General features: G+C 52.2%; 3 protein-coding genes and 1 pseudogene across 3 annotated transcripts; all 4 read left to right on the top strand.

The window, feature by feature from the left end:
* The first annotated feature begins 1,049 nt into the window (after positions 1 to 1,049).
* Positions 1,050 to 2,458, top strand: LOC134417987 (lactosylceramide 4-alpha-galactosyltransferase-like). Its single transcript, XM_063155841.1, has one exon. The coding sequence runs from the start codon at positions 1,053 to 1,055 to the stop codon at positions 2,184 to 2,186; it is 1,134 nt and encodes a 377-aa protein (XP_063011911.1). The 5' UTR covers positions 1,050 to 1,052; the 3' UTR covers positions 2,187 to 2,458.
* Positions 2,459 to 8,753: 6,295 nt separating this feature from the next.
* On the top strand, positions 8,754 to 10,367 carry LOC134417986 (lactosylceramide 4-alpha-galactosyltransferase-like). Its single transcript, XM_063155840.1, has one exon. The coding sequence runs from the start codon at positions 8,757 to 8,759 to the stop codon at positions 9,888 to 9,890; it is 1,134 nt and encodes a 377-aa protein (XP_063011910.1). The 5' UTR covers positions 8,754 to 8,756; the 3' UTR covers positions 9,891 to 10,367.
* Positions 10,368 to 17,047: 6,680 nt separating this feature from the next.
* On the top strand, positions 17,048 to 18,244 carry LOC134417985 (lactosylceramide 4-alpha-galactosyltransferase-like). Its single transcript, XM_063155839.1, has one exon. It carries the CDS (start codon positions 17,111 to 17,113, stop codon positions 18,242 to 18,244), a length of 1,134 nt encoding a protein of 377 aa, XP_063011909.1. The 5' UTR covers positions 17,048 to 17,110.
* Positions 18,245 to 23,765: 5,521 nt separating this feature from the next.
* On the top strand, positions 23,766 to 25,853 carry LOC134417984 (lactosylceramide 4-alpha-galactosyltransferase-like; annotated as a pseudogene).
* Positions 25,854 to 26,701: the final 848 nt, after the last annotated feature.

The following is a 26,701-nucleotide window of genomic DNA, read 5'->3' as shown; positions in this document are numbered from 1 at the left end:
GTTCCTAAGTGCCACACCTATGTGTCTGTTAAATACCTCCAGGGACAGTGGCTCCACTGCTTTCTTGGGCAGCTTGTGCCAATGCCTGGGAACTCTTCCAGGGAGTAAAATTCTGAGTAATGTCCACTCTAACCTCCCTTGGACCCACTTGAGACCATTTCCAATGGTCCTAAAAGCCACAGCCTTCCTCACAGCTTCTTCATGTGCTCTTGACTTTGGGGCCCTGTGGTGGGCACAGGAGGTGCTGCTTCTGCTGTGCCTTGATTTCAGGAGAGGCAAGGGCAGCAATGATGATGCTAATGCTGAGGATGGAGCTAGACTGTCTTACCTGTTTGTTGCTGCCTTGTTAAAAATCTCTTCCACTCCAACCCTCCCTTTTGCCAGAAGAAGCAAGGAAGGTAAGGGCAGGAGAGAGGAGGGAATGTCTGTCCACCAGCAGGATCCAGAGAGAGAACTGAGCAGAGCAGAGCCAGTGTGACCTGTGCAGGGTTGGGAAGCAGCCTTGGAACTCCCTTTCCAAAGGCACTTCTTGACCTTATTGTCTACATCTGCCGCCTGAGTTGCCCTGCATCCATTCCTTTCCCACTCTCCATCCATCCTGCCAGGCTATGCTGCCATGGACAATGGGCCAGGCTCTCTGCAGGGGCAGCTGGTTGGTTTGCAAAGGCAGCAAGTGCCAGCTCAGCAACTGGAAGGATGAGACTTCTGTTTGGTTTGGGGGAAGGACACGTTGTGTGTCAGGAGAAAACAACTCCCCTTGTGATAACCAGCTGTCAGTGGGCAGCAATTCCACACAGTGTCTGTTGAGAGGGCTCCAGGAATGGTCACAAGGAACATTGCTATTTCCTCCTGCCAGGGCTTTGCGTACGAGTCTCATGTCTCGTGTTGACAGTGACCTGAAGTTCTAGAGGGTGACAGATGAGTTCTCTAATGGTGTTCCCAGAGTTTGCTGTGCACTGCCATGAAGGTGAGACACACATGCTTGTGAAGGAAGGCTCATACTCTGCTGCCTCATCTGTCAGGTTTTTCTCTTTTTTCCTTCCCTTCAGATCATGACGGCTGCCTCGGGAGAGCAGGCTCTGGCTGGAGAGAGAAAGCTCAGGATGCCCAGCTGCATCCTAAACCTGAGCAGGGTGGTGCTGAGCCACAAGCCCTGTGCCCTTTTTACCCTCATCTTTGTGTTCGTATCCCTTGCCTACCACAAGCTGTACTGGGGCATCGGGGAGGACCCAAAGAGCAGCGTCCCCACCTCCAGTTTGTCTGCTGAGATGAGCTGTGCTCACTATGTGCCTTCTGCCCTCAACATGGCTGGTGGGCCCTCTCCTTCCACAGGAAATGTGTTTTTTGTGGAGACCTCGGAGCAAACTGCCCCAAGTTACCTGTTCTCGTGCTCTGTGGAGTCAGCAGCCAGGACACACCCTGCATCAAGAGTCGTGGTGCTCATGAAAGGCTTGGCCAAAGAGAATGGCTCCTTGCCCAAGCACTGGGCTTTCTCCTTGCTCAGCTGCTTCCCCAACGTGGAAATCCTGCCCCTGGACTTGACAGAGCTCTTTTCTGGAACACCTCTGGCACAGTGGTTCCTGCAGCCTCAGCGGCAACAGGAGCCTCATTTTGTAGCTGTACTCTCTGATGCCTGCAGGATTGTCCTCATGTGGAAATTTGGTGGCATCTACCTGGATACAGACTTCATTGTGCTTAAAAACTTACAGAACCTCACTAATGCCCTTGGCATTCAGTGCTACGATGAACTTAATGGAGCCTTTCTGTCCTTTGAGGCCAAGCACAAGTTCATAGAGATTTGCATGCAGGACTTTGTGCAGAATTACAAAGGCTGGGCCTGGGGGCACCAGGGCCCAGGGCTCGTAACTCGTGTCTTCAAGAAGTGGTGCTCCATCAGGACTATCAAGAGCATGAGCTGCAAAGGTGTGAGTGCTCTTGCCCAAGAAGTTGTTTATCCTATTCCCTGGCAGAACTGGAAGAAGTTGTTTGGGGCAGTGAGTGCCTTGGAGCTTCAGAAACTCCTTAAGAACACCTATGCAGTGCACATATGGAACAAACTGAGCCACGGGACCAAGTTAGAGATCCCCTCCCAGGCTCTGCTGGCTCAGCTCTATTCCCAGTTCTGCCCTGCCACCTACGCAAAGATGAAGCAGGACTCTGAAGAGTTGTCGAGGCGTGCAGTGTGACCTGGGGGCCCTTGGCTACAGGGACATTCCCCAGGCCTGAGGGAAACCGAGTGCCTTTGACCTTCCCCAGAGTGGCTTTCTACGCCCCAGAGCAGCTGTGTGACTGCTCTGTGGTTCTGTACCTGACATTGCTGATATCTGCCTCTGATCCCCTGTGTTTCAAAATTACAGCAGAACCTGACTGCAGCCTCTCTTGCTGTCCTATATGAGACCTGTTGCTGCAGGGAAGGTTGTACTCCTTCAGCAGCATCTCTTAGCTGGTCCATTCTTGGTGTTCTCCAATGGCTCCTCCTGTGAATCCCAGCCTGAGCAGCCCCTTGTGATGTTTCCACAGCTGTAGGGATCATTGGCTTGCAATCTGTAGCACTTTTGACTTTGTGAATCACTGCCAGTCAGTGACAGAGGTCACAGACTGCTGGGGCTCAGACCAGAATTCCCTGGTTTGCAAAGATCCTTAACATGTGGGAAAATAGATGAAGTGCCTATGAAATTTGCTTTAAGAAGGAGATAATTGTTTCGATCTGTCTGTGACTCACTGAGAAGTTTTTCTAAACTTCTGAAGTGAGAAAAGTTCAAATTATGCTTCCTACAGTTTCTAAATCCACAGCAGTAGCATGACTTGTCTGGAACCCCTCAGGAGACAAAAGCGACAAAAGCAGATCTTTGAGGAGCAGAAATTATGAATATCCTTGGTCTGCTGAAGTAGCTCTTGTGGATACCAACATCTAAGCAGCCATTGTCACATCCTGAAGGGGCTCAGCATTTCTTGTTTCTGCAGTGCTGTGAGGAGGATTACATCCCTTTCATTGGAATACTGAGCCCCATGTGGAAGTCCAGAGGATGACATTTCCCCATCAACAGAAGGACCCATTGCAGAGCTCCGAGCATCATCTCCAGGGACAAAAATATAAACTGTGAAGCACATGACGGTTGGAAAAACCTCCAAGATCAGGGAGTGCAACCTTCAATTCACTATCACCATCCCCCCAAACCTGTACCCCAAAGTTCCATGTGTTCTCATTTTTTGGAGCACTTCCAGGGATGGTGACTCCAACACTTCTCTGGGGAGCCTGTGGCACATGGTGCTTAAGCACTCTAAATTTTTTCCTCGTTGCCAAGGTGAACCTACTGTGGTGCACAGAGTGCTGCAGTAAGCTCTGGGATCCCAGCACAGGAAGGACAGGATGCTGCTGGAGCCAGTGCACAGCAGGGACACCGAGGAGATCAGAGGGATGGAGCAGCTCTGCTGGGAGGAAAGGCTGAGGGAAGTGGGAATGTTCTGCCTGGAGCAGAGAAGGCTTTGGGGTGACCTAATCATGGCCCTCCACTGCCTGAAGGGAGCTTAAAGGAAAGATGCAGACTGACTCTTTGCAAAGGCCTGCAGTGACAGGACAAGGGGGCATGGCTTCACAGTGACAGAGAGCAGGTTTAGGTTGGATATAAGGGAGAAATTTTTCACTGTGCGGATGCTGAAACTCGGGTACAGGGTGTCCAGAGCAGCTGTGGCTTCCCCTGCGTCCCTGGAAGTGTCCAAGACCAGGTTGAATGGGGCTCCGATCAACCTGCGATAGTGGGAGGTGTCCGTGGCCATGGCAGGAGGGGTGGAACAAGATGATCTTTAGCGTCCTGTCCATTCCAGACCATTCTATTCATTTCCCCTCATCCTGTCCCTTGTTCCCTGGGAGCAGAGCCTGGCCCCCAACTGGCTGCACTCTCCTGTCAGGGAGGTGTGGAGAGCAATACAGCTCCCCTGAGCCTCCTTTTCCTCCAGGTTAAACACCCCCAGCTCCCTCAGCCAGTCCTCATCAGACCTGTGCTCCAGCCCCTTGCCCAGCTCCGTTCCCCCCTCTGGACACGCTCCGGCCCCTCAGTGTCCATCCTGCAGTGCCAGGCCCAGCACTGGACACAGCCCTTGGGGTGAGGCCTCCCCAGTGCCCACATGTGGCAGGGGCACAGTCACTGCCCTGCTCCTGCTGGCCACACCATTGCTGGCCCGGCCCAGCAGCCATTGGCCTTCTTGCACACCCGGGCACGCACTGTGGGCCAGCAGGCCCAGGCCCTTTCCTGCTGGGCTCTTCCCCAGCCTGGAGCTGCTGGGGCTTGTGACCCAGGGGCAGGACCTGGCACTTCAGATCTTGTTCAGCCTCAAGGACATGAAAGGGGACTGGCTCTGACAGTGGGCCCTGGGGCACAGCACCAGTGACCCACGGCCAGCTGCATTAATTCCACTGCCACCCTCTGGTCCCAGCCATCCAAGCACTTCATTCCCAGCCAACAGGGAACCTGTTAAATCCATGGGCTGAGAGGACAATGCTCTCCAGGAGAGTGCTGTGGGAGCAGTGGTCAAAGGCTTTAGAAGGCCCCGGTACACAACATCCACAGCCTTTCCCCATCCATTGGCTGCTCATAGAAGGAGGTTGGGTCAGTCAAGCAGGACCTGCCTGAACTTGCGCTGGCTGGGCCTGACGCCCCAGTGGTGCAGCACACAGGGTGCCATTGCACTCCAGGTAATCTGGTCCATACCCTTCCCAGGCAACGAGGTCAGGCTGACAGGCCTCTGGTTCCCCCAGGCGTCCTTCCAAGCCTTCTCCAAGAGGGATGTCACATTGGACAACCTCCAGTCACCCAGGAGCTCTCCAGTTCACCGGGACTGCTGATAAACAATGGAGACTGGAGCATTGTGGGCTGCTTCACCAGCTCCAAGCAGAAGGATGGCATCTGCCTAGACTTGTGCATGTCTGGGCAGCACAGCAGCTCACTGACAACTTCCTCCTGCAGGGTGGGGACATTGTTCAGCTCCCTGTTTCTGTCTTCTCCCTCATGGGGATGGATGTGTGGAGGCTAACTGGGCTTTTGGTTAAAGGCTGACGTCAAGAATGCATTGAGTGCCTCAGCCTTTTCCTCATCCCTGGAGGTTATGTTATGTTCCCAACCCAGCGTGCAATAAAGGATGGAGAATCTCCTTGGCCTCTTTTTGGTATTAATGCATTTGGAAAAGCATTTCTTTCTTAACTTTTTTGCTGGTGGCCAGATTGACTTCTAGCTGAACTTTTACCTTTCTAGTTCTTCTCTCTGATTACCTTCCTGACATCCTTGTAATCTTCCTGAGTTGCCTGACCCTTCTTCCAGAGCTGTTAAACTCTCTGTTCTTCCCTGAGCCCCAGTGGTAGCTTGCTGTTCAACCAAGCCAGTCTTCCCTGAACCAGCTTCCAGCACATTGCAATTGGCTCCTTCTCCACCTCTATGACCTCCTTCCTGAGGAACCTCCATCTTCCTGGGCTCCCTGGCCCCTCAGGACTGCCTCCCAAGGGATTCTTTCATCCCATGGTCCAAACAGACCAAAGCCTGTCCTCCACTAATCCAAGGCAGTTGTTTTGCTGTCCCCCTTGCTCCTTCTTCGCTCCCTTCACCGAGAACTGAAATCAAATCGTGTCATGGTCACTGTACCCAAGATGGCCTCAGGCACCCTCACCTCCCCCCAGTGCTCTTCAGTTTGCAAACAGCAGATCCTCTGGGACACCTTCCCTGGTGGGCTCACCTGCCACCTGTGTCAGCAAGTTCTCTTCCACGTGCTCCAGGAACCTCCTGGAGTGTCTCCTGTCTGCTGGGTGGGATTCCAGCAGACCCCTGGTCAGTTGTAGATGCCACTGAGGTTGTAGGCAGTCGATGATGTGGGGTCATCCATCTCCCCCTAATGCAAATCCTCGCCCACCACTCAGCACTGGTGGGACACATCTGGAGGGCTGGTTCAGGAATCCCAGGATGAGGGAGGCCCGTCCGTACTGGAGCAAATCTGGCAAAGGCCCACCAAGGCGAGAAGGGGCCTGGAGCACACATTGCATGAGGAGAGGCTGGGAGAGCTCTGCTGACTTGTCTTGGATTAGAGCAGGCTGGGCTGAGTGTTCAGGGTGTGAAACACCTGGCTGAAGGTGGGCAGGTGGGTGGGTGAAGGACACAAGTGAGACTCTCCTCTGTTCAATGCAGAGATGGCAGGAGACACAATGGGCACACCTTGTGGTGTGGCACGTTAGAATGAAAGGAAGGCTGGTGAAACACTGGATCAGGTAGCCCAGAGTGGTTGTGGAGTCCCTGTGTTGGGATGAGAGTTGTTGTGAGTCCATCCATGGTGCTGCCGTGCATGGAAGGATTTGGGGAGAGGAGAGAGGTCTGGGACACTACAGAGCAGTATTTGTTTCAGGCAGCTGAGGAGGAACTGCAGCAGACCCTGAATTTAGTGGCTGTACTGATAAAGAAGGGATTTTATTAATGTGCCAGAAAGTCTCATGCAAGGGAAGGTGAGCCTGCCTTGGTCACAGAGTTAAGGAGGAGCTGTCACAGAATGAGGGACACCTGAATTTGTCCAAATCCTTCCCTGAAGTCCCTGCCATATGAGGGAGCACATCTTAATGAACAAGTAAAGCATTTGATGAAAAGAGTGTGTTTGCAAGGGGGCATGCTGTACTTGGGGCTTGGGGTGGGAGCAGGCAGCTCTGTGGAAGGCTCAGCTCAGTAATTGTGGCAGCCCCAGCAGCAGCGTGAGCACTGAGAAATTTTAGCAAAGGATGAGAATACAAATGAAGCCATTTTCTCAGCAATCTAAAGCTCAAAGTGCAGCAATATTGGGTTTTCAATTTCCTCCTTTTTCTTTGATTACTTTTTAACTAACTCTTTTGTTCTCAGTGCATCTGTGTGACCTTTGCTTCTGTTCCTGGTCCCATAAATGTTATTGCACCCTTTCGCTTTTTTTTTTCCCTTAAGTTTGGACTCCATATGTCATCGTACCTTTTCAGAAGAAGGAGGTGGCAGACCATAGATTAGTAGTCATCTCTCAGATTTTTATTTCAAAAATATCATTTCCTGTTGAAGAGGGAATTCTGTGGCATCCATGAAAGCAGGGACAGGTGAGTTTTGTGCCTTCTCTACAGCACAGGCACTGTTCTAACGTGGTCTGTGCCTCTTTGCTTTAAACAGCCTAAAAAATTATTTACAGAGTTAAGCCAGCTGTCGTGTGGAGCGTGGGGAATGTAGAGGGGTCTGTATAAGGCAGGGTGGGCTGGCTTTGACTGCCTGTAGCACAGACAGCACATGCTGTCATTTCTGTGCAGGAGGAGAAAACTTTTTGGGGATCCAGAGCTCATCATTTGTGTCTCCTCTGTCCCACTGTGCCTGGTGCAGAGTGATGGCTCCATGCTCTGACATTTGGATGCCTCCCAGTGTGGCTGACAAATCCCTTCTGGCCACAGGGGAAGCTCCGTATGTGAGCCCGGCACAGTGATCAAGGAGCAATGACAAATGGGACCGTGCCACCTGGGTGCTCTGTCGTGTTCCCTGCCACTTTGGTTACAGCTGTTGGACTAAAGCTTTTCCCGGTTCCTGAACCTTTCTGTCCTGCAGGGTAGGCCTCTGGAGATGGAGCTCAGGGAGGCAGGAGAAATGATGGAATGCTTTAGGGTGGAAGAGATCTTCGACTGCCTGCGTCCAACCTCAAAACCCGCTCTGCCATAACACCACTAAACCCAGTTCCTAAGTGCCACACCTACGTGTCTGTTAAATACCTCCAGGGACAGTGGCTCCACTGCTTTCTTGGGCAGCTTGTGCCAATGCCTGGGAACTCTTCCAGGGAGTAAAATTCTGAGTAATGTCCACTCTAACCTCCCTTGGACCCACTTGAGACCATTTCCATGGTCCTAAAAGCCACAGCCTTCCTCACAGCTTCTTCATGTGCTCTTGACTTTGGGGCCCTGTGGTGGGCACAGGAGGTGCTGCTTCTGCTGCACCTCGATTTCAGGAGAGGAAAGGGCAGCAATGATGATGCTAATGCTGAGGATGGAGCTAGACTGTCTTACCTGTTTGTTGCTGCCTTGTTAAAAATCTCTTCCACTCCAACCCTCCCTTTTGCCAGAAGAAGCAAGGAAGGTAAGGGCAGGAGAGAGGAGGGAATGTCTGTCCACCAGCAGGATCCAGAGAGAGAACTGAGCAGAGCAGAGCCAGTGTGACCTGTGCAGGGTTGGGAAGCAGCCTTGGAACTCCCTTTCCAAAGGCACTTCTTGACCTTATTGTCTACATCTGCCGCCTGAGTTGCCCTGCATCCATTCCTTTCCCACTCTCCATCCATCCTGCCAGGCTATGCTGCCATGGACAATGGGCCAGGCTCTCTGCAGGGGCAGCTGGTTGGTTTGCAAAGGCAGCAAGTGCCAGCTCAGCAACTGGAAGGATGAGACTTCTGTTTGGTTTGGGGGAAGGACACGTTGTGTGTCAGGAGAAAACAACTCCCCTTGTGATAACCAGCTGTCAGTGGGCAGCAATTCCACACAGTGTCTGTTGAGAGGGCTCCAGGAATGGTCACAAGGAACATTGCTATTTCCTCCTGCCAGGGCTTTGCGTACGAGTCTCATGTCTCGTGTTGACAGTGACTTGAAGTTCTAGAGGGTGACAGATGAGTTCTCTAATGGTGTTCCCAGAGTTTGCTGTGCACTGCCATGAAGGTGAGACACACATGCTTGTGAAGGAAGGCTCATACTCTGCTGCCTCATCTGTCAGGTTTTTCTCTTTTTTCCTTCCCTTCAGATCATGACGGCTGCCTCGGGAGAGCAGGCTCTGGCTGGAGAGAGAAAGCTCAGGATGCCCAGCTGCATCCTAAACCTGAGCAGGGTGGTGCTGAGCCACAAGCCCTTTGCCCTGTTTATAATCATCGTTGTGTTCGTATCCCTTGCCTACCACAAGCTGTACTGGGGCATCGGGGAGGACCCAAAGAGCAGCGTCCCCACCTCCAGTTTGTCTGCTGAGATGAGCTGTGCTCACTATGTGCCTTCTGCCCTCAACATGGCTGGTGGGCCCTCTCCTTCCACAGGAAATGTGTTTTTTGTGGAGACCTCGGAGCAAACTGCCCCAAGTTACCTGTTCTCGTGCTCTGTGGAGTCAGCAGCCAGGACACACCCTGCATCAAGAGTCGTGGTGCTCATGAAAGGCTTGGCCAAAGAGAATGGCTCCTTGCCCAAGCACTGGGCTTTCTCCTTGCTCAGCTGCTTCCCCAACGTGGAAATCCTGCCCCTGGACTTGACAGAGCTCTTTTCTGGAACACCTCTGGCACAGTGGTTCCTGCAGCCTCAGCGGCAACAGGAGCCTCATTTTGTAGCTGTACTCTCTGATGCCTGCAGGATTGTCCTCATGTGGAAATTTGGTGGCATCTACCTGGATACAGACTTCATCGTGCTTAAGAACTTACAGAACCTCACTAATGCCCTTGGCATTCAGGGTGACAGTGTACTGAATGGAGCCTTTCTGTCCTTTGAGGCCAAGCACAAGTTCATAGAGATTTGCATGCAGGACTTTGTGCAGAATTACAATGGCTGGGCCTGGGGGCACCAGGGCCCAGGGCTCCTAACTCGTGTCTTCAAGAAGTGGTGCTCCATCAGGACTATCAAGAGCATGAGCTGCAAAGGTGTGAGTGCTCTTGCCCAAGAAGTTGTTTATCCTATTCCCTGGCAGGACTGGAAGAAGTTGTTTGAGGCAGTCAGTGCCTTGGAGCTTCAGAAACTCCTTAAGAACACCTATGCAGTGCACATATGGAACAAACTGAGCCACGGGACCAAGTTAGAGATCCCCTCCCAGGCTCTGCTGGCTCAGCTCTATTCCCAGTTCTGCCCTGCCACCTACGCAAAGATGAAGCAGGACTCTGAAGAGTTGTCAAGGCGTGCAGTGTGACCTGGGGGCCCTTGGCTGCAGGGACATTCCCCAGGCCTGAGGGAAACCGAGTGCCTTTGACCTTCCCCAGAGTGGCTTTCTACGCCCCAGAGCAGCTGTGTGACTGCTCTGTGGTTCTGTACCTGACATTGCTGATATCTGCCTCTGATCCCCTGTGTTTCAAATTTACAGCAGAACCTGAATGCAGCCTCTCTTGCTGTCCTATACAAGACCTGTTGCTGCAGAGAAGGTTGTACTCCTTCAGCAGCATCTCTCAGCTGGTCCATTCTTGGTGTTCCCCAGTGGCTCCTCCTGTGAATCCCAGCCTGAGCAGCCCCTTGTGATGTTTCCACAGCTGTAGGGATCATTGGCTTGCTATCTGTAGCATTTCTGACTTTGTGAATCACTGCCAGTCAGTGACAGAGTTCACAGACTGCTGGGGCTCAGATCAGAATTCCCTGGTTGGCAAAGATCCTTAACATGTGGGAAAATAGATGAAGTGCCTATGAAATTTGCTTTAAGAAGCAGAAAACTGTTTCGATCTGTCTGTGACTCACTGTGAAGTTGTTCTAAACTTCTGAAGTGAGAAAATTTCAAATTATGCTTCTTAAAATTTCTAAATCCACAGCAGTGGCATGAGTTGTCTGGAACCCCTCAGGAAACAAAAGCGACAAAAGCAGATCTTTAAGGAGCAGAAATTATGAATATCCTTGGTCTGCTGAAGTAGTTCTTGTGGATACCAACATCTAAGCAGCCATTGTCACACTCTGAAGGGGCTCAGCACTTCTTGTTTCTGCAGTGCTGTGAGGAGGATTACATCCCTTTCATTGGAATACTGAGCCCCATGTGGAAGTCCAGAGGATGACATTTCCCCATCAACAGAAGGACCCAGTGCAGGGCTCTGAGCATCGTCTCCAGGGACAACAATGAAAACTGTGAAGCACATGAAGGTTGGAAAAGACCTCCAAGATCAGGGAGTGCAACCTTCAACTCACTATCACCATACCCACAAACCTGTACCCCAAAGTGCCATGTGTTCTCATTTTTTGGAGCACTTCCAGGGATGCTAACTCCTCCACTTCCCTGGGGAGCCTGTGGCACCCGGTGCTTAAGCTTTCTGGATTTTTTCCTCATGGCCAAGCTGAACCTACTGTGGTGCACAGAGTGCTGCAGCCAGCTCTGGGATCCCGGCACAGGAAGGACAGGGTGCTGCTGGAGCCTGTGCACAGCAGGGACACCGAGGAAATCAGAGGGATGGAGCAGCTCTGCTGGGAGGAAAGGCTGAAGAAGAGGGAATGTTCTGCCTGGAGCAGTGAGACAGAGTAGAGATCCATTCTGAATTAGGTGAAGTGTCTAAGAGAGGTGAAAAGTCTGTGAGGCCAAAGCTGAAGGAAAAGTCAGATGCCAGAGACAGCAAGACGACAGAGAAAGAAAAACAGAAATGACCACAAGGTCAATTTGCCCACGACCTAAGAATTCCTTTGATAAAGGAGAACTGGCGATAAATGTCCCACGGAATGAATATGTATGAACCTATTGTGAAGCTGTATGCATATGCATTTGGAAGGGGGGATAAAAGGAGACCTGAGATCTTCAGGGGCACGCATGCCTTTTGAGGAGAATTTTCTCCGTATGCGTCCGTCGCCGTAAATAAACATACTGGGCTTTACAACTTTTATAAAGTTGTGCGGTTTCTTCTTTTCTCCGCAAAACAGCAGAGAAGGCTTTGGGGTGACCTAATCATGGCCCTCCACTGCCTGAAGGGAGCTTAAAGGAAAGATGCAGACTGACTCTTTGCAAAGGCCTGCATTGACAGGACAGGGGAGAATGGCTTCACAGTGACAGAGAGCAGGTTTAGGTTGGATATAAGGGAGAAATTCTTCCCTCTGAGGGTGCTGAGGCCGTGGCACAGGGTGGCCACAGCAGCTGTGGCTGCCCCTGCGTCCCTGGAAGTGTCCAAGACCAGGTTGAATGGGGCTCCGAGCAACCTGGGATAGTGGGAACTGTCCCTCTCCTTGGCAGAAGGAGTAAAACAAGATGATCGTTAGTGTCCTGTCCATTCCAGACCATTCTATTCATTTCCCCTCATCCTGTCCCTTGTTCCCTGGGAGCAGAGCCTGGCCCCCAGCTGGCTGCACTCTCCTGTCAGGGAGGTGTGGAGAGCAATACAGCTCCCCTGAGCCTCCTTTTCCTCCAGGTTAAACACCCCCAGCTCCCTCAGCCACTCCTCATCAGACCTGTGCTCCAGCCCCTTGCCCAGCTCCGTTCCTCCCTCTGGACACGCTCCGGCCCCTCAGTGTCCATTCTACAGTGCCAGGCCCAGCACTGGACACAGCCCTTGGGGTGAGGCCTCCCCAGTGCCCACATGTGGCAGGGGCACAGTCACTGCCCTGCTCCTGCTGGCCACACCATTGCTGGCCCGGCCCAGCAGCCATTGGCCTTCTTGCACACACGGGCACGCACTGTGGGCCGGCAGGCCCAGGCCCTTTCCTGCTGGGCTCTTCCCCAGCCTGGAGCTGCTGGGGCTTGTGACCCAGGGGCAGGACCTGGCACTTCAGATCTTGTTCAGTCTCAAGGACATGAAAGGGGACTGGCTCTGACAGTGGGCCCTGGGGCACAGCACCAGTGACCTACTGCCAGCTGCATTAATTCCACTGCCACCCTCTGGTCCCAGCCATCCAAGCACTTCATTCCCAGCCAACAGGGAACCTGTTAAATCCATGGGCTGAGAGGACAATGCTCTCCAGGAGAGCGGTGTGGGAGCAGTGGTCAAAGGCTTTAGAAGGCCCCGGTACACAACATCCACAGCCTTTCCCCATCCATTGGCTGCTCATAGAAGGAGGTTGGGTCAGTCAAGCAGGACCTGCCTGAACTTGTGCTGGCTGGGCCTGATGCCCCAGTGGTGCCATTGCACTCCAGGTAATCTGGTCCATACCCTTCCCAGGCAACGAGGTCAGGCTGACAGGCCTCTGGTTCCCCAGGCGTCCTTCCAAGCCTTCTCCAAGAGGGATGTCACGTTGGACAACCTCCAGTCACCCAGGAGCTCTCCAGTTCACCGGGACTGCTGATAAACAATGGAGACTGGAGCATTGTGGGTTGCTTCACCAGCTCCCAGCAGAAGGATGGCATCTGCCTAGACTTGTGCATGTCTGGGCAGCACAGCAGCTCACTGACAACTTCCTTCTGCAGAGTGGGGACATTGTTCAGCTCCCTGTTTCTGTCTTCTCCCTCATGGGGATTTGATATGCGGAGGCTAACTGGGCTTTTGGTTAAAGGCTGACGTCAAGAATGCATTGAGTGCCTCAGCCTTTTCCTCACCCCTGGAGGTTATGTTATGTTCCCACCCCAGTGTGCAATAAAGGATGGAGAATCTCCTTGGCCTCTTTTTGGTATTAATGCATTTGGAAAAGCATTTCTTTCTTAACTTTTTTGCTGGTGGCCAGATTGACTTCTAGCTGAACTTTTACCTTTCTAGTTCTTCTCTCTGATTAACTTCCTGACATCCTTGTAGTCTTCCTGAGTTGCCTGACCCTTCTTCCTGAGCTGCTAAACTCTCTGTCCTTCCCTGAGCCCCAGTGGAAGCTTGCTGTTCATCCAAGCCAGTCTTCCCTGAACCAGCTTCCAGCACATTGCAATTGGTTCCTTCTCCACCTCTATGACATCCTTCCTGAGGAACCTCCACCTTCCTGGGCTCCCTGGCCCCTCAGGACTGCCTCCCAAGGGATTCTTTCATCCCCTGGTCCAAACAGACCAAAGCCTGTCCTCCACAAATCCAAGGCAGTTGTTTTGCTGTCCCCCTTGCTCCTTCTTCGCTCCCTTCACCAAGAACTGAAATCAAATCGTGTCACGGTCACTGTACCCAAGATGGCCTCAGGCAACCTCACCTCCCCGCAGTGCTCCTCTGTTTGCAAACAGCAGATCCTCTGGGACACCTTCCCTGGTGGGCTCACCTGCCACCTGTGTCAGCAAGTTCTCTTCCACGTGCTCCAGGAACCTCCTGGAGTGTCTCCTGTCTGCTGGGTGGGATTCCAGCAGACCCCTGGTAAGTGAAGATGCCTCTGACGTTGTAGGCAGTCGATGATGTGGGGTCATCCATCTCCCCCTAATGCAAATCCTCGCCCACCACTCAGCACTGGTGGGACACATCTGGAGGACTGGTTCAGGAATCCCAGGATGAGGGAGGCCCGTCCGTACTGGAGCAAATCTGGCAAAGGCCCACCAAGGCGAGAAGGGGCCTGGAGCACACATTGCATGAGGAGAGGCTGGGAGAGCTCTGCTGACTTGTCTTGGATTAGAGCAGGCTGGGCTGAGTGTTCAGGGTGTGAAACACCTGGCTGAAGGTGGGCAGGTGGGTGAAGGACACAAGTGAGACTCTCCTCTGTTCAATGCAGAGATGGCAGGAGACACAATGGGCACGCCTTGTGGTGTGGCACGTTAGAATGAAAGGAAGGCTGGTGAATCACTGGATCAGGTAGCCCAGAGTGGTTGTGGAGTCCCTGTGCTGGGACGAGAGTTGTTGTGAGTCCATCCATGGTGCTGCCGTGCATGGAAGGATTTGGGGAGAGGAGAGGAGGTCTGGGACACTACAGAGCAGTATTTGTTTCAGGCAGCTGAAGAGGAACTGCAGCAGACCCTGAATTTAGTGGCTGTACTGATAAAGGAGGGATTTTATTAATGTGCCAGCAAGTCTCATGCAAGGGAAGGTGAGCCTCCCTTGATCACAGGGTCAAGGGGGAGCTGTCACAGAATGAGGGACACCTGAATTTGGCCAAGTCCTTCCCTGACATCCCTGCCATATGAGTATGCACTCGCTCATGAACGAGTAAAGCATTTGATGAAAAGAGTGTGTTTGCAAGGGGGCATCCTGTACTTGGGGCTTGGGGTGGGAGCAGGCAGCTCTGTGGAAGACTCAGCTCAGTAATTGTGGCAGCCCCAGCATCAGTGTAAGCACTGGGAAATTTTAGCAAAGGAGAAGAGAACAAACAAAACCCAAAATTTTTCCTGCCACAGACTAAAGTTCAAAGTGTAGTGACAATGAGGTCTGAATTTCCTCTGTTTTTCAATGATTCCTTTATAACTAGATGGCTTTTTTGCTGCTCTACGTACATCCTTTTTTTGAGCTACTCACTGGATTGATGTCACATCCTTCATGTATATTGTTTTTCCATGTATTCAGACTTTTTCCTCTTGCCACTTCTTTTCAGAAGGCGGAAGTGCCGGAACACAGAATTGTGGGTGCCCTCACAGACACCAACCTCTTAAAACTCCTTTCCAGCTAAGCAGTGAATTCTGTGGTGTCTTGAAAGCAGGGACAGGTGAGTAGAGTTTGCAATTTCTTTCCAATGGCACATGTGTATTCAGAGGAAGAGACAGAGCCAGGCTTCCTGTATTTGTTTTGTACATGAATTGAACTGGCTATTGCAGCATTGAAATTGTTGCCCTGTCTGCTCCAAAAGCAGAAATGTATTTTTAACTTTATAGAGATGTGACGGGAGTAAAGTTTGGCCCTTTCCTCAAAATGCGCCGACAAGCTCAAACCTTGCTTGCAGTTAGATGAACGGGGCGCATTCCTGCCCATCTACTGCACAGGAACTTCTCCCCAGGCCTGTGCCGCTCTCTCTTCCTATGCTTGCAAAGGAAAAATGTATTTACAAGGTTAACCCAGCAGTAGTGTGTGGAGGGTGGGAATGTTGAGGGGTCTGTATAAGGCAGGGTGGGCTGGCTTTGGCTGCCTGTAGCACTGGCAGCACATGCTGGCATTTCTGTGTGGGAGGTGAAAACTTTCTGGGGATCCAGAGCTCATCATTTGTGCCTCCTCCGTCCCACTGTGCCTGGTGCAGAGTGGTGGCTCCATGCTCTGACCTTTGGATGCCTCCCAGTGTGGCTGACAAATCCCTTCTGGCCAAAGGGCAAGCTCCGTATGTGAGCCCGGCACAGTGATCAAGGAGCAATGACAAATGGGACCGTGCCACCTGGGTGCTCTGTCGTGTTCCCTGCCACTTTGGTTACAGCTGTTGGGCTAAAGCTTTTCCCGGTTCCTGAACCTTTCTGTCCTGCAGGGTAGGGCTTTGGAGATGGAGCTCAGGGAGGCAGGAGAAATGATGGAATGCTTTAGGATGGAAGAGATCTTCGACTGCCTGCGTCCAACCTCAAAACCTGCTCTGCCAAAACCACCACTAAACCCAGTTCCTAAGTGCCACACCTATGTGTCTGTTAAATACCTCCAGGGACAGTGGCTCCACTGCTTTCTTGGGCAGCTTGTGCCAATGCCTGGGAACTCTTCCAGGGAGTAAAATTCTGAGTAATGTCCACTCTAACCTACTTTGGCACCACTTGAGACCATTTCCAATGGTCCTAAAAGCCACAGCCTTCCTCACAGCTTCTTCATGTGCTCTTGCCCGTTGACCTTTGGGGCCCTGTGGTGGGCACAGGAGGTGCTGCTTCAGCTGTGCCTCGATTTCAGGAGAGGCAAGGGCAGCAATGATGATGCTAATGCTGAGGATGGAGCTAGACTGTCTTACCTGTTTGTTGCTGCCTTGTTAAAAATCTCTTCCACTCCAACCCTCCCTTTTGCCAGAAGAAGCAAGGAAGGTAAGGGCAGGAGAGAGGAGGGAATGTCTGTCCACCAGCAGGATCCAGTGGGAGAACTGAGCAGGGCAGAGCCAGTGTGACCTGTGCAGGGTTGGGAAGCAGCCTTGGAACTCCCTTTCCAAAGGCACTTCTTGACCTTATTGTCTACATCTGCCTCCTGAGCTGCCCTGCATCCATTCCTTTCCCACTCTCCATCCATCCTGCCAGGCTATGCTGCCATGGACAATAGGCCAGGCTCTCTGCAGGGGCAGCTGGTTGTTTTGCAAAGGCAGCAAGTGCCAGCTCAACAACTGGAAGGCTGAGACTTCTGTTTGGTTTGGGGGAAGGACACATTGTGTGTCAGGAGAAAACAACTCTTCTCAGGATAACCAGCTGTCAGTGGGCAGCAGTTCCACAGTGTCTGTTGACAGGGCTCTAGGAATGGTCACAAGGAACATTGCTATTTCCTCCTGCCAGGGCTTTGCGTATGTGTCTCATGTCTCGTGTTGACAGTGACCTGAAGTTCTAGAGGGTGACAGATGAGTTCTCTAATGGTGTTCCCAGAGTTTGTTGTTGCACTGCCATGAAGGTGGGACACACCTGAGAAGGAAGGGTCATACTCTGCTGCCTTGTCTGTCAGGTTTTTTCTCTTTTTTCCTTCCCTTCAGATCATGACGGCTGCCTCGGGAGAGCAGGCTCTGGCTGGAGAGAGAAAGCTCAGGATGCCCAGCTGCCTCCTAAAGCTGACCAGGGTGGTGCTGAGCCACAAGCCCTGTGCCCTTTTTACCCTCATCTTTGTGTTCGTATCCCTTGCCTACCACAATCTGTACTGGGGCATCGGGGAGGACCCAAAGAGCAGCGTCCCCACCTCCGGCTTGTCTGCTGAGATGAGCTGTGCTCACTATGTGCCTTCTGCCCTCGACATGGCTGGTGGGCCCTCTCCTTCCACAGGAAATGTGTTTTTTGTGGAGACCTCGGAGCAAACTGCCCCAAGTTACCTGTTCTCGTGCTCTGTGGAGTCAGCAGCCAGGACACACCCTGCATCAAGAGTCGTGATGCTCATGAAAGGCTTGGCCAAAGAGAATGGCTCCTTGCCCAAGCACTGGGCTTTCTCCTTGCTCAGCTGCTTCCCCAACGTGGAAATCCTGCCTCTGGACCTCAAAGAACTCTTTTCTGGAACACCTCTGGCACAGTGGTTTCTGCAGCCTCAGCGGCAACAGGAACCTCATTTTTTAGCTGTACTCTCTGATGCCTGCAGAATTGTCCTCATGTGGAAATTTGGTGGCATCTACCTGGATACAGACTTCATCGTGCTTAAGAACTTACAGAACCTCACCAATGCCCTTGGCATTCAGGATGACCGTGAACTGAATGGAGCCTTTCTGTCCTTTGAGGCCAAGCACAAATTCATGGAGCTTTGCATGCAGGACTTTGTGCAGAATTACAATGGCTGGGCCTGGGGGCACCAAGGCCCAGAGCTCCTAACTCGTGTCTTCAAGAAGTGGTGCTCCATCAGGACTATCAAGAGCATGAGCTGCAAAGGTGTGAGTGCTCTTGCCCAAGAAGTTGTTTATCCTATTCCCTGGCAGGACTGGAAGAAGTTGTTTGAGGCAGTCAGTGCCTTGGAGCTTCAGAAACTCCTTAAGAACACCTATGCAGTGCACATATGGAACAAACTGAGCCACGGGACCAAGTTAGAGATCCCCTCCCAGGCTCTGCTGGCTCAGCTCTATTCCCAGTTCTGCCCTGCCACCTACACAAAGATGAAGCAGGACTCTGAAGAGTTGTCAAGGCGTGCAGTGTGACCTGGGGGCCCTTGGCTGCAGGGACATTCCCCAGCCTGAGGGAAACCGAGTGCCTTTGACCTTCCCCAGAGTGGCTTTCTACGCCCCAGAGCAGCTGTGTGACTGCTCTGTGGTTCTGTACCCGACATTGCTGATATCTGCCTCTGATCCCCTGTGTTTCAAATTTACAGCAGAACCTGACTGCAGCCTCTCTTGCTGTCCTATACAAGACCTGTTGCTGCAGGGAAGGTTGTACTCCTTCAGCAGCATCTCTTAGCTGGTCCATTCTTGGTGTTCTCCAATGGCTCCTCCTGTGAATCCCAGCCTGAGCAGCCCCTTGTGATGTTTCCACAGCTGTAGGGACCCTTGGCTTGCTCTCTGTAGCATTTCTGACTTTGTGAATCACTGCCAGTCAGTGACAGAGTTCACAGACTGCTGGGGCTCAGATCAGAATTCCCTGGTTGGCAAAGATCCTTAACATGTGGGAAAATAGATGAAGTGCCTATGAAATTTGCTTTTAGAAGCAGAAAACTGTTTCGATCCGTGTGTGGCTCACTGTGAAGTTGTTCTAAACTTCTGTAGTGAGAGAAGTTCAAATTATGCTTCCTACAGTTTCTAAATCCACAGCAGTGGCATGACTTGTCTGGGACTCCTCAGGAAACAAAAGAGACAAAAGCAGGTCTTTGAGGAGCAGAAATTATGAATATCCTTGCTCTGCTGAAGTAGTTCTTGTGGATACCAACATCTAAGCAGCCATTATCACACTCTAAAGGTGCTCAGCATTTCCTGTTCAGCAGTGCTGTGAGGAGGATTACATCCCTTTCATTGGAATATTGAGTCCCATGTGGAAGTCCAGAGGATGACATGTCCCCATGAACAGAAGGACCAAGTGAAGGGCTCCGAGCAGTGTCCTCAGGGACAAAAATAAAAACTTTGAAGCACATGAAGGTTCGAAAAGACCTCCAAGATCAGGGAGTGCAACCTTCAATTCACTATCACCATCCCCACAAACCTGTACCCCAAAGTGCCATGTGTTCTCATTTTTTGGAGCACTTCCAGAGATGCTGACTCCTCCACTTCCCTGGGGAGCCTGTGGCACATGGTGCTTAAGCACTCTGAAATTTTTCCTCCTAGCCAAGCTGAACCTACTGTGGTGCACAGAGTGCTGCAGCCAGCTCTGGGATCCCAGCACAGGAAGGACAGGGTGCTGCTGGAGCCAGTGCACAGCAGGGACACCGAGGAGATCAGAGGGATGGAGCAGCTCTGCTGGGAGGAAAGGCTGAGGGAAGTGGGAATGTTCTGCCTGGAGCAGAGAAGGCTTTGGGGTGACCTAATCAAGGCCCTCCACTGCCTGAAGGGAGCTTAAAGGAAAGATGCAGACTGACTCTTTGCAAGGGCCTACAGTGACAGGACAAGGGGGAATGGCTTCACAGTGGCAGAGAGCAGGTTTAGGTTGGATATAAGGGAGAAATTCTTCCCTCTGAGGGTGCTGAAACTCGGGCACAGGGTGCCCAGAGCAGCTGTGGCTGCCGCTGGGCCCCTGGAAGTGTCCAAGACCAGGTTGAATGGGGCTCCAAGCAACATGGGATAGTGGGAGGTGTCCCTGTCCATGGCAGGAGGGGTGGAACAAGATGATCTTAGGCGTCCTGTCCATTCCAGACCATTCTATTCATTTCCCCTCATCCTGTCCCTTGTTCCCTGGGAGCAGAGCCTGGCCCCCAGCTGGCTGCACTCTCCTGTCAGGGAGGTGTGAAGAGCAATACAGCTCCCCTGAGCCTCCTCTTCCTCCAGGTTAAACACCCCCAGCTCCCTCAGCCGCTCCTCATCAGACTTGTGCTCCAGCCCCTTGCCCAGCTCCGTTCCCCCCTCTGGACACTCTCCGGCCCCTCAGTGTCCATCCTGCAGTGCCAGGCCCAGCACTGGACACAGCCCTTGGGGTGAGGCCTCCCCAGTGCCCACATGTGGCAGGGGCACAGTCACTGCCCTGCTCCTGCTGGCCACACCATTGCTGGCCCGGCCCAGCAGCCATTGGCCTTCTCGCACACCCGGGCACGCACTGTGGGCCGGCAGGGCCAGGCCCTTTCCTGCTGGGCTTTTCCCCAGCCTGGAGCTGCTGGGGCTTGTGACCCAGGGGCAGGACCTGGCACTTCAGATCTTGTTCATCCTCAAGGATATGAAAGGGGACTGGCTCTGTCAGTGGGCCCTGGGGCACAGCACCAGTGACCCACGGCCAGCTGCATTAATTCCACTGCCACCCTCTGCCACCCCGATTCCACGCACTTCATTCCCAGCCAACAGGGAATCTGTTAAATCCATGGCAGCACACAGGGTGCCATTGCACTCCAGGTAATCTGGTCCATACCCTTCCCAGGCAACGAGGTCAGGCTGACAGGCCTCTGGTTCCCCCAGGTGTCCTTCCAAGCCTTCTCCAAGAGGGATGTCACATTGGAGAACCTCCAGTCACCCAGGAGCTCTCCAGTTCACCGGGACTGCTGATAAATGATGGAGACTGGAGCATTGTGGGCTGCTTCACCAGCTCCCAGCAGAAGGATGGCATCTGCCTAGACTTGTGCATGTCTGGGCAGCACAGCAGCTCACTGACAACTTCCTCCTGCAGAGTGGGGACGTTGTTCTGCTCCATGTTTCTGTCTTCTCCCTCATGGGGATTTGATATGCGGAGGCTAACTGGGCTTTTGGTTAAAGGCTGACGTCAAGAATGCATTGAGTGTCTCAGCCTTTCCCTCATCCCTGGAGGTTATGTTATGTTCCCACCCCAGTGTGCAATAAAGGATGGAGAATCTCCTTGGCCTCTTTTTGGTATTAATGCATTTGGAAAAGCATTTCTATCTTAACTTTTATGCTGGTGGCCAGATTGACTTCTAGCTGAACTTTTACCTTTCTAGTTCTTCTCTCTGATTAACTTCCTGACATCCTTGTAGTCTTCCTGAGTTGCCTGACCCTTCTTCCTGAGCTGCTAAACTCTCTGTTCTTCCCTGAGCCCCAGTGGAAGCTTGCTGTTCATCCAAGCCAGTCTTCCCTGAACCAGCTTCCAGCACATTGCAATTGGCTCCTTCTCTACCTCTATGGCCTCCTTCCTAAGGAACCTCCACCTTCCTGGGCTCCCTGGCCCCTCAGGACTGCCTCCCACTGAATTCTCTCAACCCATGGTCCAAACAGACCAAAGCATGTCCTTCACAGATCCAAGGCAGTCGTTTTGCTGACCCCCTTCCTCCGTCTACCCTCCCTTCACCGAGAACTGAAATCAAATCGTGTCACGGTCACTGTACCCAAGATGGCCTCAGGCAACCTCACCTCCCCCCAGGGCTCCTCTGTTTGCAAGCAGCAGATGCTCTGGGACACCTCCCTTGGTGGGCTCACCTGCCACCTGTGTCAGCAAGTTCTCTTCCACGTGCTCCAGGAACCTCCTGGAGTGTCTCCTGTCTGCTGGGTGGGATTCCAGCAGACCCCTGGTCAGTTGTAGATGCCACTGAGGTTGTAGGCAGTCGATGATGTGGGGTCATCCATCTCCCCCTAATGCAAATCCTTGCCCACCACTCAGCACTGGTGGGACACACCTGGAGGGCGGGTTCAGGAATCCCAGGATGAGGGAGGCCCGTCCGTACTGGAGCAAATCTGGCAAAGGGCCACCAAGGTGAGAAGGGGCCTGGAGCACACATTGCATGAGGAGAGGCTGGGAGAGCTCTGCTGACTTGTCTTGGACTAGAGCAGGCTGGGCTGAGTGTTCAGGGTGTGAAACACCTGGCTGAAGGTGGGCAGGTGGGTGAAGGACACAAGTGAGACTCTCCTCTGTTCAATGCAGAGATGGCAGGAGACACAATGGGCACACCTTGTGGTGTGGCATGTTAGAATGAAAGGATGGCTGGTGAATCACTGGATCAGGGAGCCCAGAGTGGTTGTGGAGTCCCTGGGCTGGGACGAGAGTTGTTGTGCGTCTATCCATGGTGCTGCCGTGCATGGAAGGATTTGGGGAGAGGAGAGGAGGTCTGGGACAATACAGATCAATATTTGTTTCAGGCAGCTGAGGAGGAACTGCAGCAGACCCTGAATTTAGTGGCTGTACTGATAAAGGAGGGATTTTATGAATGTGCCAGCAAGTCTCATGCAAGGGAAGGTGAGCCTCCCTTGATCACAGGGTCAAGGGGGAGCTGTCACAGAATGAGGGACACCTGAATTTGGCCAAGTCCTTCCCTGACATCCCTGCCATATGAGTATGCACTCGCTCATGAACGAGTAAAGCATTTGATGAAAAGAGTGTGTTTGCAAGGGGGCATCCTGTACTTGGGGCTTGGGGTGGGAGCAGGCAGCTCTGTGGAAGGCTCAGCTCGGTAATTGTGGCAGCCCCAGCATCAGTGTGAGCACTGGGAAATTTTAGCAAAGGATGAGAAAACAAATCAAGCCATTTTCTCAGCAGCCTAAAGCTCAAATTGAGCAACAGTGTGCTTTCAATTTCCTCCTTTTTCTTTTATTACTTTTTAACTAACTTGTTTGTTCACAGTGCATCTGTGTGACATTTGCTTCTGTCCCTGGTCCCATAAATGTTATTGCACCCTCCCCGTTTTTTTTCCCGTGATGTTTGCACTCCATATGTCATCGTTCCTTTTTAGAAGAAGGAGGTGGCAGACCACAGAGTAGTAGTCATCTCTCAGATTTTAATTTCGTAAATAACTTTTCCTGCTGAAGAGAGAATTCTGTCGTATCTTGAAATCAGGGACAGGTGAGTTTTGTGCCCTCTCTACAGCACGGGCTCTGTTCGAACCTAGTCTGTGCCTATTTGCTTTCAACAGCCTAAAAAATTATTTACAAGGTTAACCCGGCTGTGGTGTGTCGAGGGTGGGGAATGTTGAGGGGTCTGTATAAGGCAGGGTGGGCTGGCTTTGGCTGCCTGTAGCACTGGCAGCATATGGTGGCATTTCTGTGTGGGAGGAGAAAACTTTCTGGGGATCCAGAGCTGAGCATTTGTGTATTGGCTGTGTATCCTTTGTCCCCCTGTGCCTGGTGCAGAGTGGTGGCTCCATGCTCTGACATTTGGATGCCTCCCAGTGTGGCTGACAAGTCCCTTCTGGCCAAAGGGGAAGCTCCGTACGTGAGCCCGGCACAGTGATCAAGGAGCAATGACAAATGGGACCGTGCCACCTGGGTGCTCTGTCGTGTTCCCTGCCACTTTGGTTACAGCTGTTGGACTAAAGCTTTTCCCGTTTCCTGAACCTTCCTGTCCTGCAGGGTAGGCCTCTGGAGATGGAGCTCAGGGAGGCAGGAGAAATGATGGAATGCTTTAGGATGGAAGAGATCTTTGACTGCCTGCGTCCAACCTCAAAACCTGCTCTGCCAAAACCACCACTAAACCCAGTTCCTAAGTGCCACACCTACGTGTCTGTTAAATACCTCCAGGGACAGTGGCTCCACTGCTTTCTTGGGCAGCTTGTGCCAATGCCTGGGAACTCTTCCAGGGAGTAAAATTCTGAGTAATGTCCACTCTAACCTCCCTTGGACCCACTTGAGACCATTTCCAATGGTCCTAAAAGCCACAGCCTGCCTCACAGCTTCTTCATGTGCTCTTGCCCGTTGACCTTTGGGGCCCTGTGGTGGGCACAGGAGGTGCTGCTTCTGCTGCGCCTCGATTTCAGGAGAGGAAAGGGCAGCAATGATGATGCTAATGCTGAGGATGGAGCTAGACTGTCTTACCTGTTTGTTGCTGCCTTGTTAAAAATCTCTTCCACTCCAACCCTCCCTTTTGCCAGAAGAAGCAAGGAAGCTAAGGGCAGGAGAGAGGAGGGAATGTCTGTCCACCAGCAGGATCCAGTGGGAGAACTGAGCAGGGCAGAGCCAGTGTGACCTGTGCAGGGTTGGGAAGCAGCCTTGGAACTCCCTTTCCAAAGGCACTTCTTGACCTTATTGTCTGCATCTGCCTCCTGAGCTGCCCTGCATCCATTCCTTTCCCACTCTCCATCCATCCTGCAAGGCTATGCTGCCATGGACAATGCGCCAGGCTCTCTGCAGGGGCAGCTGGTTGGTTTGCAAAGACAGCAAGTGCCAGCTCAGCAACTGGAAGGATGAGACTTCTGTTTGGTTTGGGGGAAGGACACGTTGTGTGTCAGGAGAAAACAACTCCCTTGTGATGGCCAGCTGTCAGTGGGCAGCAGTTCCACAGTGTCTGTTGACAGGGCTCTAGGAATGGTCACAAGGAACATTGCTATTTCCTCCTGCCAGGGCTTTGCGTACGAGTCTCATGTCTCGTGTTGACAGTGACCTGAAGTTCTAGAGGGTGACAGATGAGTTCTCTAATGGTGTTCCCAGAGTTTGTTGTTGCACTGCCATGAAGGTGGGACACACATGCTTGTGAAGGAAGGCTCATACTCTGCTGCCTCATCTGTCAGGTTTTTCTCTTTTTTCCTTCCCTTCAGATCATGACGGCTGCCTCGGGAGAGCAGGCTCTGGCTGGAGAGAGAAAGCTCAGAATGCCCAGCTGCCTCCTAAAGCTGACCAGGGTGGTGCTCAGCAACAAGCCCTTTGCCCTGTTTATAATCCTCGTTGTGTTTGTATCCTTTGCCTACCACAAGCTCTACTGGGGCATCGGGGAGGACCTAAAGAGCAGCAGCCCCACCTCCAGTTTGTCTGCTGAGATGAGCTGTGCTCACTATGTGCCTTCTGCCCTCGACATGGCTGGTGGGCCCTCTCCTTCCACAGGAAACGTGCTTTTTGTGGAGACCTCGGAGCAAACTGCCCCAAGTTACCTGTTCTCGTGCTCTGTGGAGTCAGCAGCCAGGACACACCCTGCATCAAGAGTCGTGGTGCTCATGAAAGGCTTGGCCAAAGAGAATGGCTCCTTGCCCAAGCACTGGGCTTTCTCCTTGCTCAGCTGCTTCCCCAACGTGGAAATCCTGCCTCTGGACCTCAAAGAACTCTTTTCTGGAACACCTCTGGCGCAGTGGTTCCTGCAGCCTCAGCGGCAAAAGGAGCCTCATTTTTTAGCTGTACTCTCTGATGCCTGCAGAATTGTCCTCATGTGGAAATTTGGTGGCATCTACCTGGATACAGACTTCATCGTGCTTAAGAACTTACAGAACCTCACCAATGCCCTTGGCATTCAGGATGACCATGAACTGAATGGAGCCTTTCTGTCCTTTGAGGCCAAGCACAAATTCATGGAGCTTTGCATGCAGGACTTTGTGCAGAATTACAATGGCTGGGTCTGGGGGCACCAAGGCCCAGAGCTCCTAACTCGTGTCTTCAAGAAGTGGTGCTCCATCAGGACTATCAAGAGCATGAGCTGCAAAGGTGTGAGTGCTCTTGCCCAAGAAGTTGTTTATCCTATTCCCTGGCAGAACTGGAAGAAGTTGTTTGGGGCAGTCAGTGCCATGGAGCTTCAGAAACTCCTTAAGAACACCTATGCAGTGCACATATGGAACAAACTGAGCCACGGGACCAAGTTAGAGATCCCCTCCCAGGCTCTGCTGGCTCAGCTCTATTCCCAGTTCTGCCCTGCCACCTACGCAAAGATGAAGCAGGACTCTGAAGAGTTGTCGAGGCGTGCAGTGTGACCTGGGGGCCCTTGGCTGCAGGGACATTTCCCCAGCCTGAGGGAAACCGAGTGCCTTTGACCTTCCCCAGAGTGGCTTTGACTGCCCAGAGTGGCTTTCTACGCCCCAGAGCAGCTGTGTGACTGCTCTGTGGTTCTGTACCTGACATTGCTGATATCTGCCTCTGATCCCCTGTGTTTCAAATTTACAGCAGAACCTGACTGCAGCCTCTCTTGCTGTCCTATATGAGACCTGTTGCTGCAGGGTAGGTTGTATTCCTTCAGCAGCATCGCTCAGCTGGTCCATTCTTGGTGTTCTCCAATGGCTCCTCCTCTGAATCCCAGCCTGAGCAGCCCCTTGTTATGTTTCCACAGCTGTAGGGACCCTTGGCTTGCTCTCTGTAGCATTTCTGACTTTGTGAATCACTGCCAGTCAGTGACAGAGGTCACAGACTGCTGGGGCTCAGATCAGAATTCCCTGATTGGCAAAGATCCTTAACATGTGGGAAAATAGATGAAGCGGCTATGAAATTTGCTTTAAGAAGCAGAAAACTGTTTCGATCCGTGTGTGGCTCACTGTGAAGTTGTTCTAAACTTCAGAAGTGAGAAAAGTTCAAATTATGCTTCTTAAAATTTCTAAATCCACAGCAGTGGCATGACTTGTCTGGAACCCCTCAGGAAACAAAAGCGACAAAAGCAGGTCTTTGAGGAGCAGAAATTATGAATATCCTTGCTCTGCTGAAGTAGTTCTTGTGGATACCAACATCTAAGCAGCCATTGTCACATTCTGAAGGGGCTCAGCATTTCTTGTTTCTGCAGTGCTGTGAGAAGGATTACATCCTTTTCATTGGAATATTGATCCCCATGTGGAAGTCCAGAGGATGACATTTCCCTATCAACAGAAGGACCCAGTGCAGGGCTCCGAGCATCGTCTCCTGTTG

This window comes from Melospiza melodia, chromosome 4 (assembly GCF_035770615.1).
Source record: "Melospiza melodia melodia isolate bMelMel2 chromosome 4, bMelMel2.pri, whole genome shotgun sequence".
Taxonomy (NCBI): Eukaryota; Metazoa; Chordata; class Aves; order Passeriformes; family Passerellidae; genus Melospiza; species Melospiza melodia.
Note: the sequence above shows the minus strand (reverse complement) of the source record. Positions and strands in the feature narration are given on the sequence as shown.

Excerpts from the sequence above, each read along its gene's own strand:
- LOC134417987 (XM_063155841.1), top strand. The coding sequence starts at position 1,053 with ATGACGGCTGCCTCGGGAGAGCAGGCTCTGGCTGGAGAGAGAAAGCTC.
- LOC134417986 (XM_063155840.1), top strand. The coding sequence starts at position 8,757 with ATGACGGCTGCCTCGGGAGAGCAGGCTCTGGCTGGAGAGAGAAAGCTC.
- LOC134417985 (XM_063155839.1), top strand. The coding sequence starts at position 17,111 with ATGACGGCTGCCTCGGGAGAGCAGGCTCTGGCTGGAGAGAGAAAGCTC.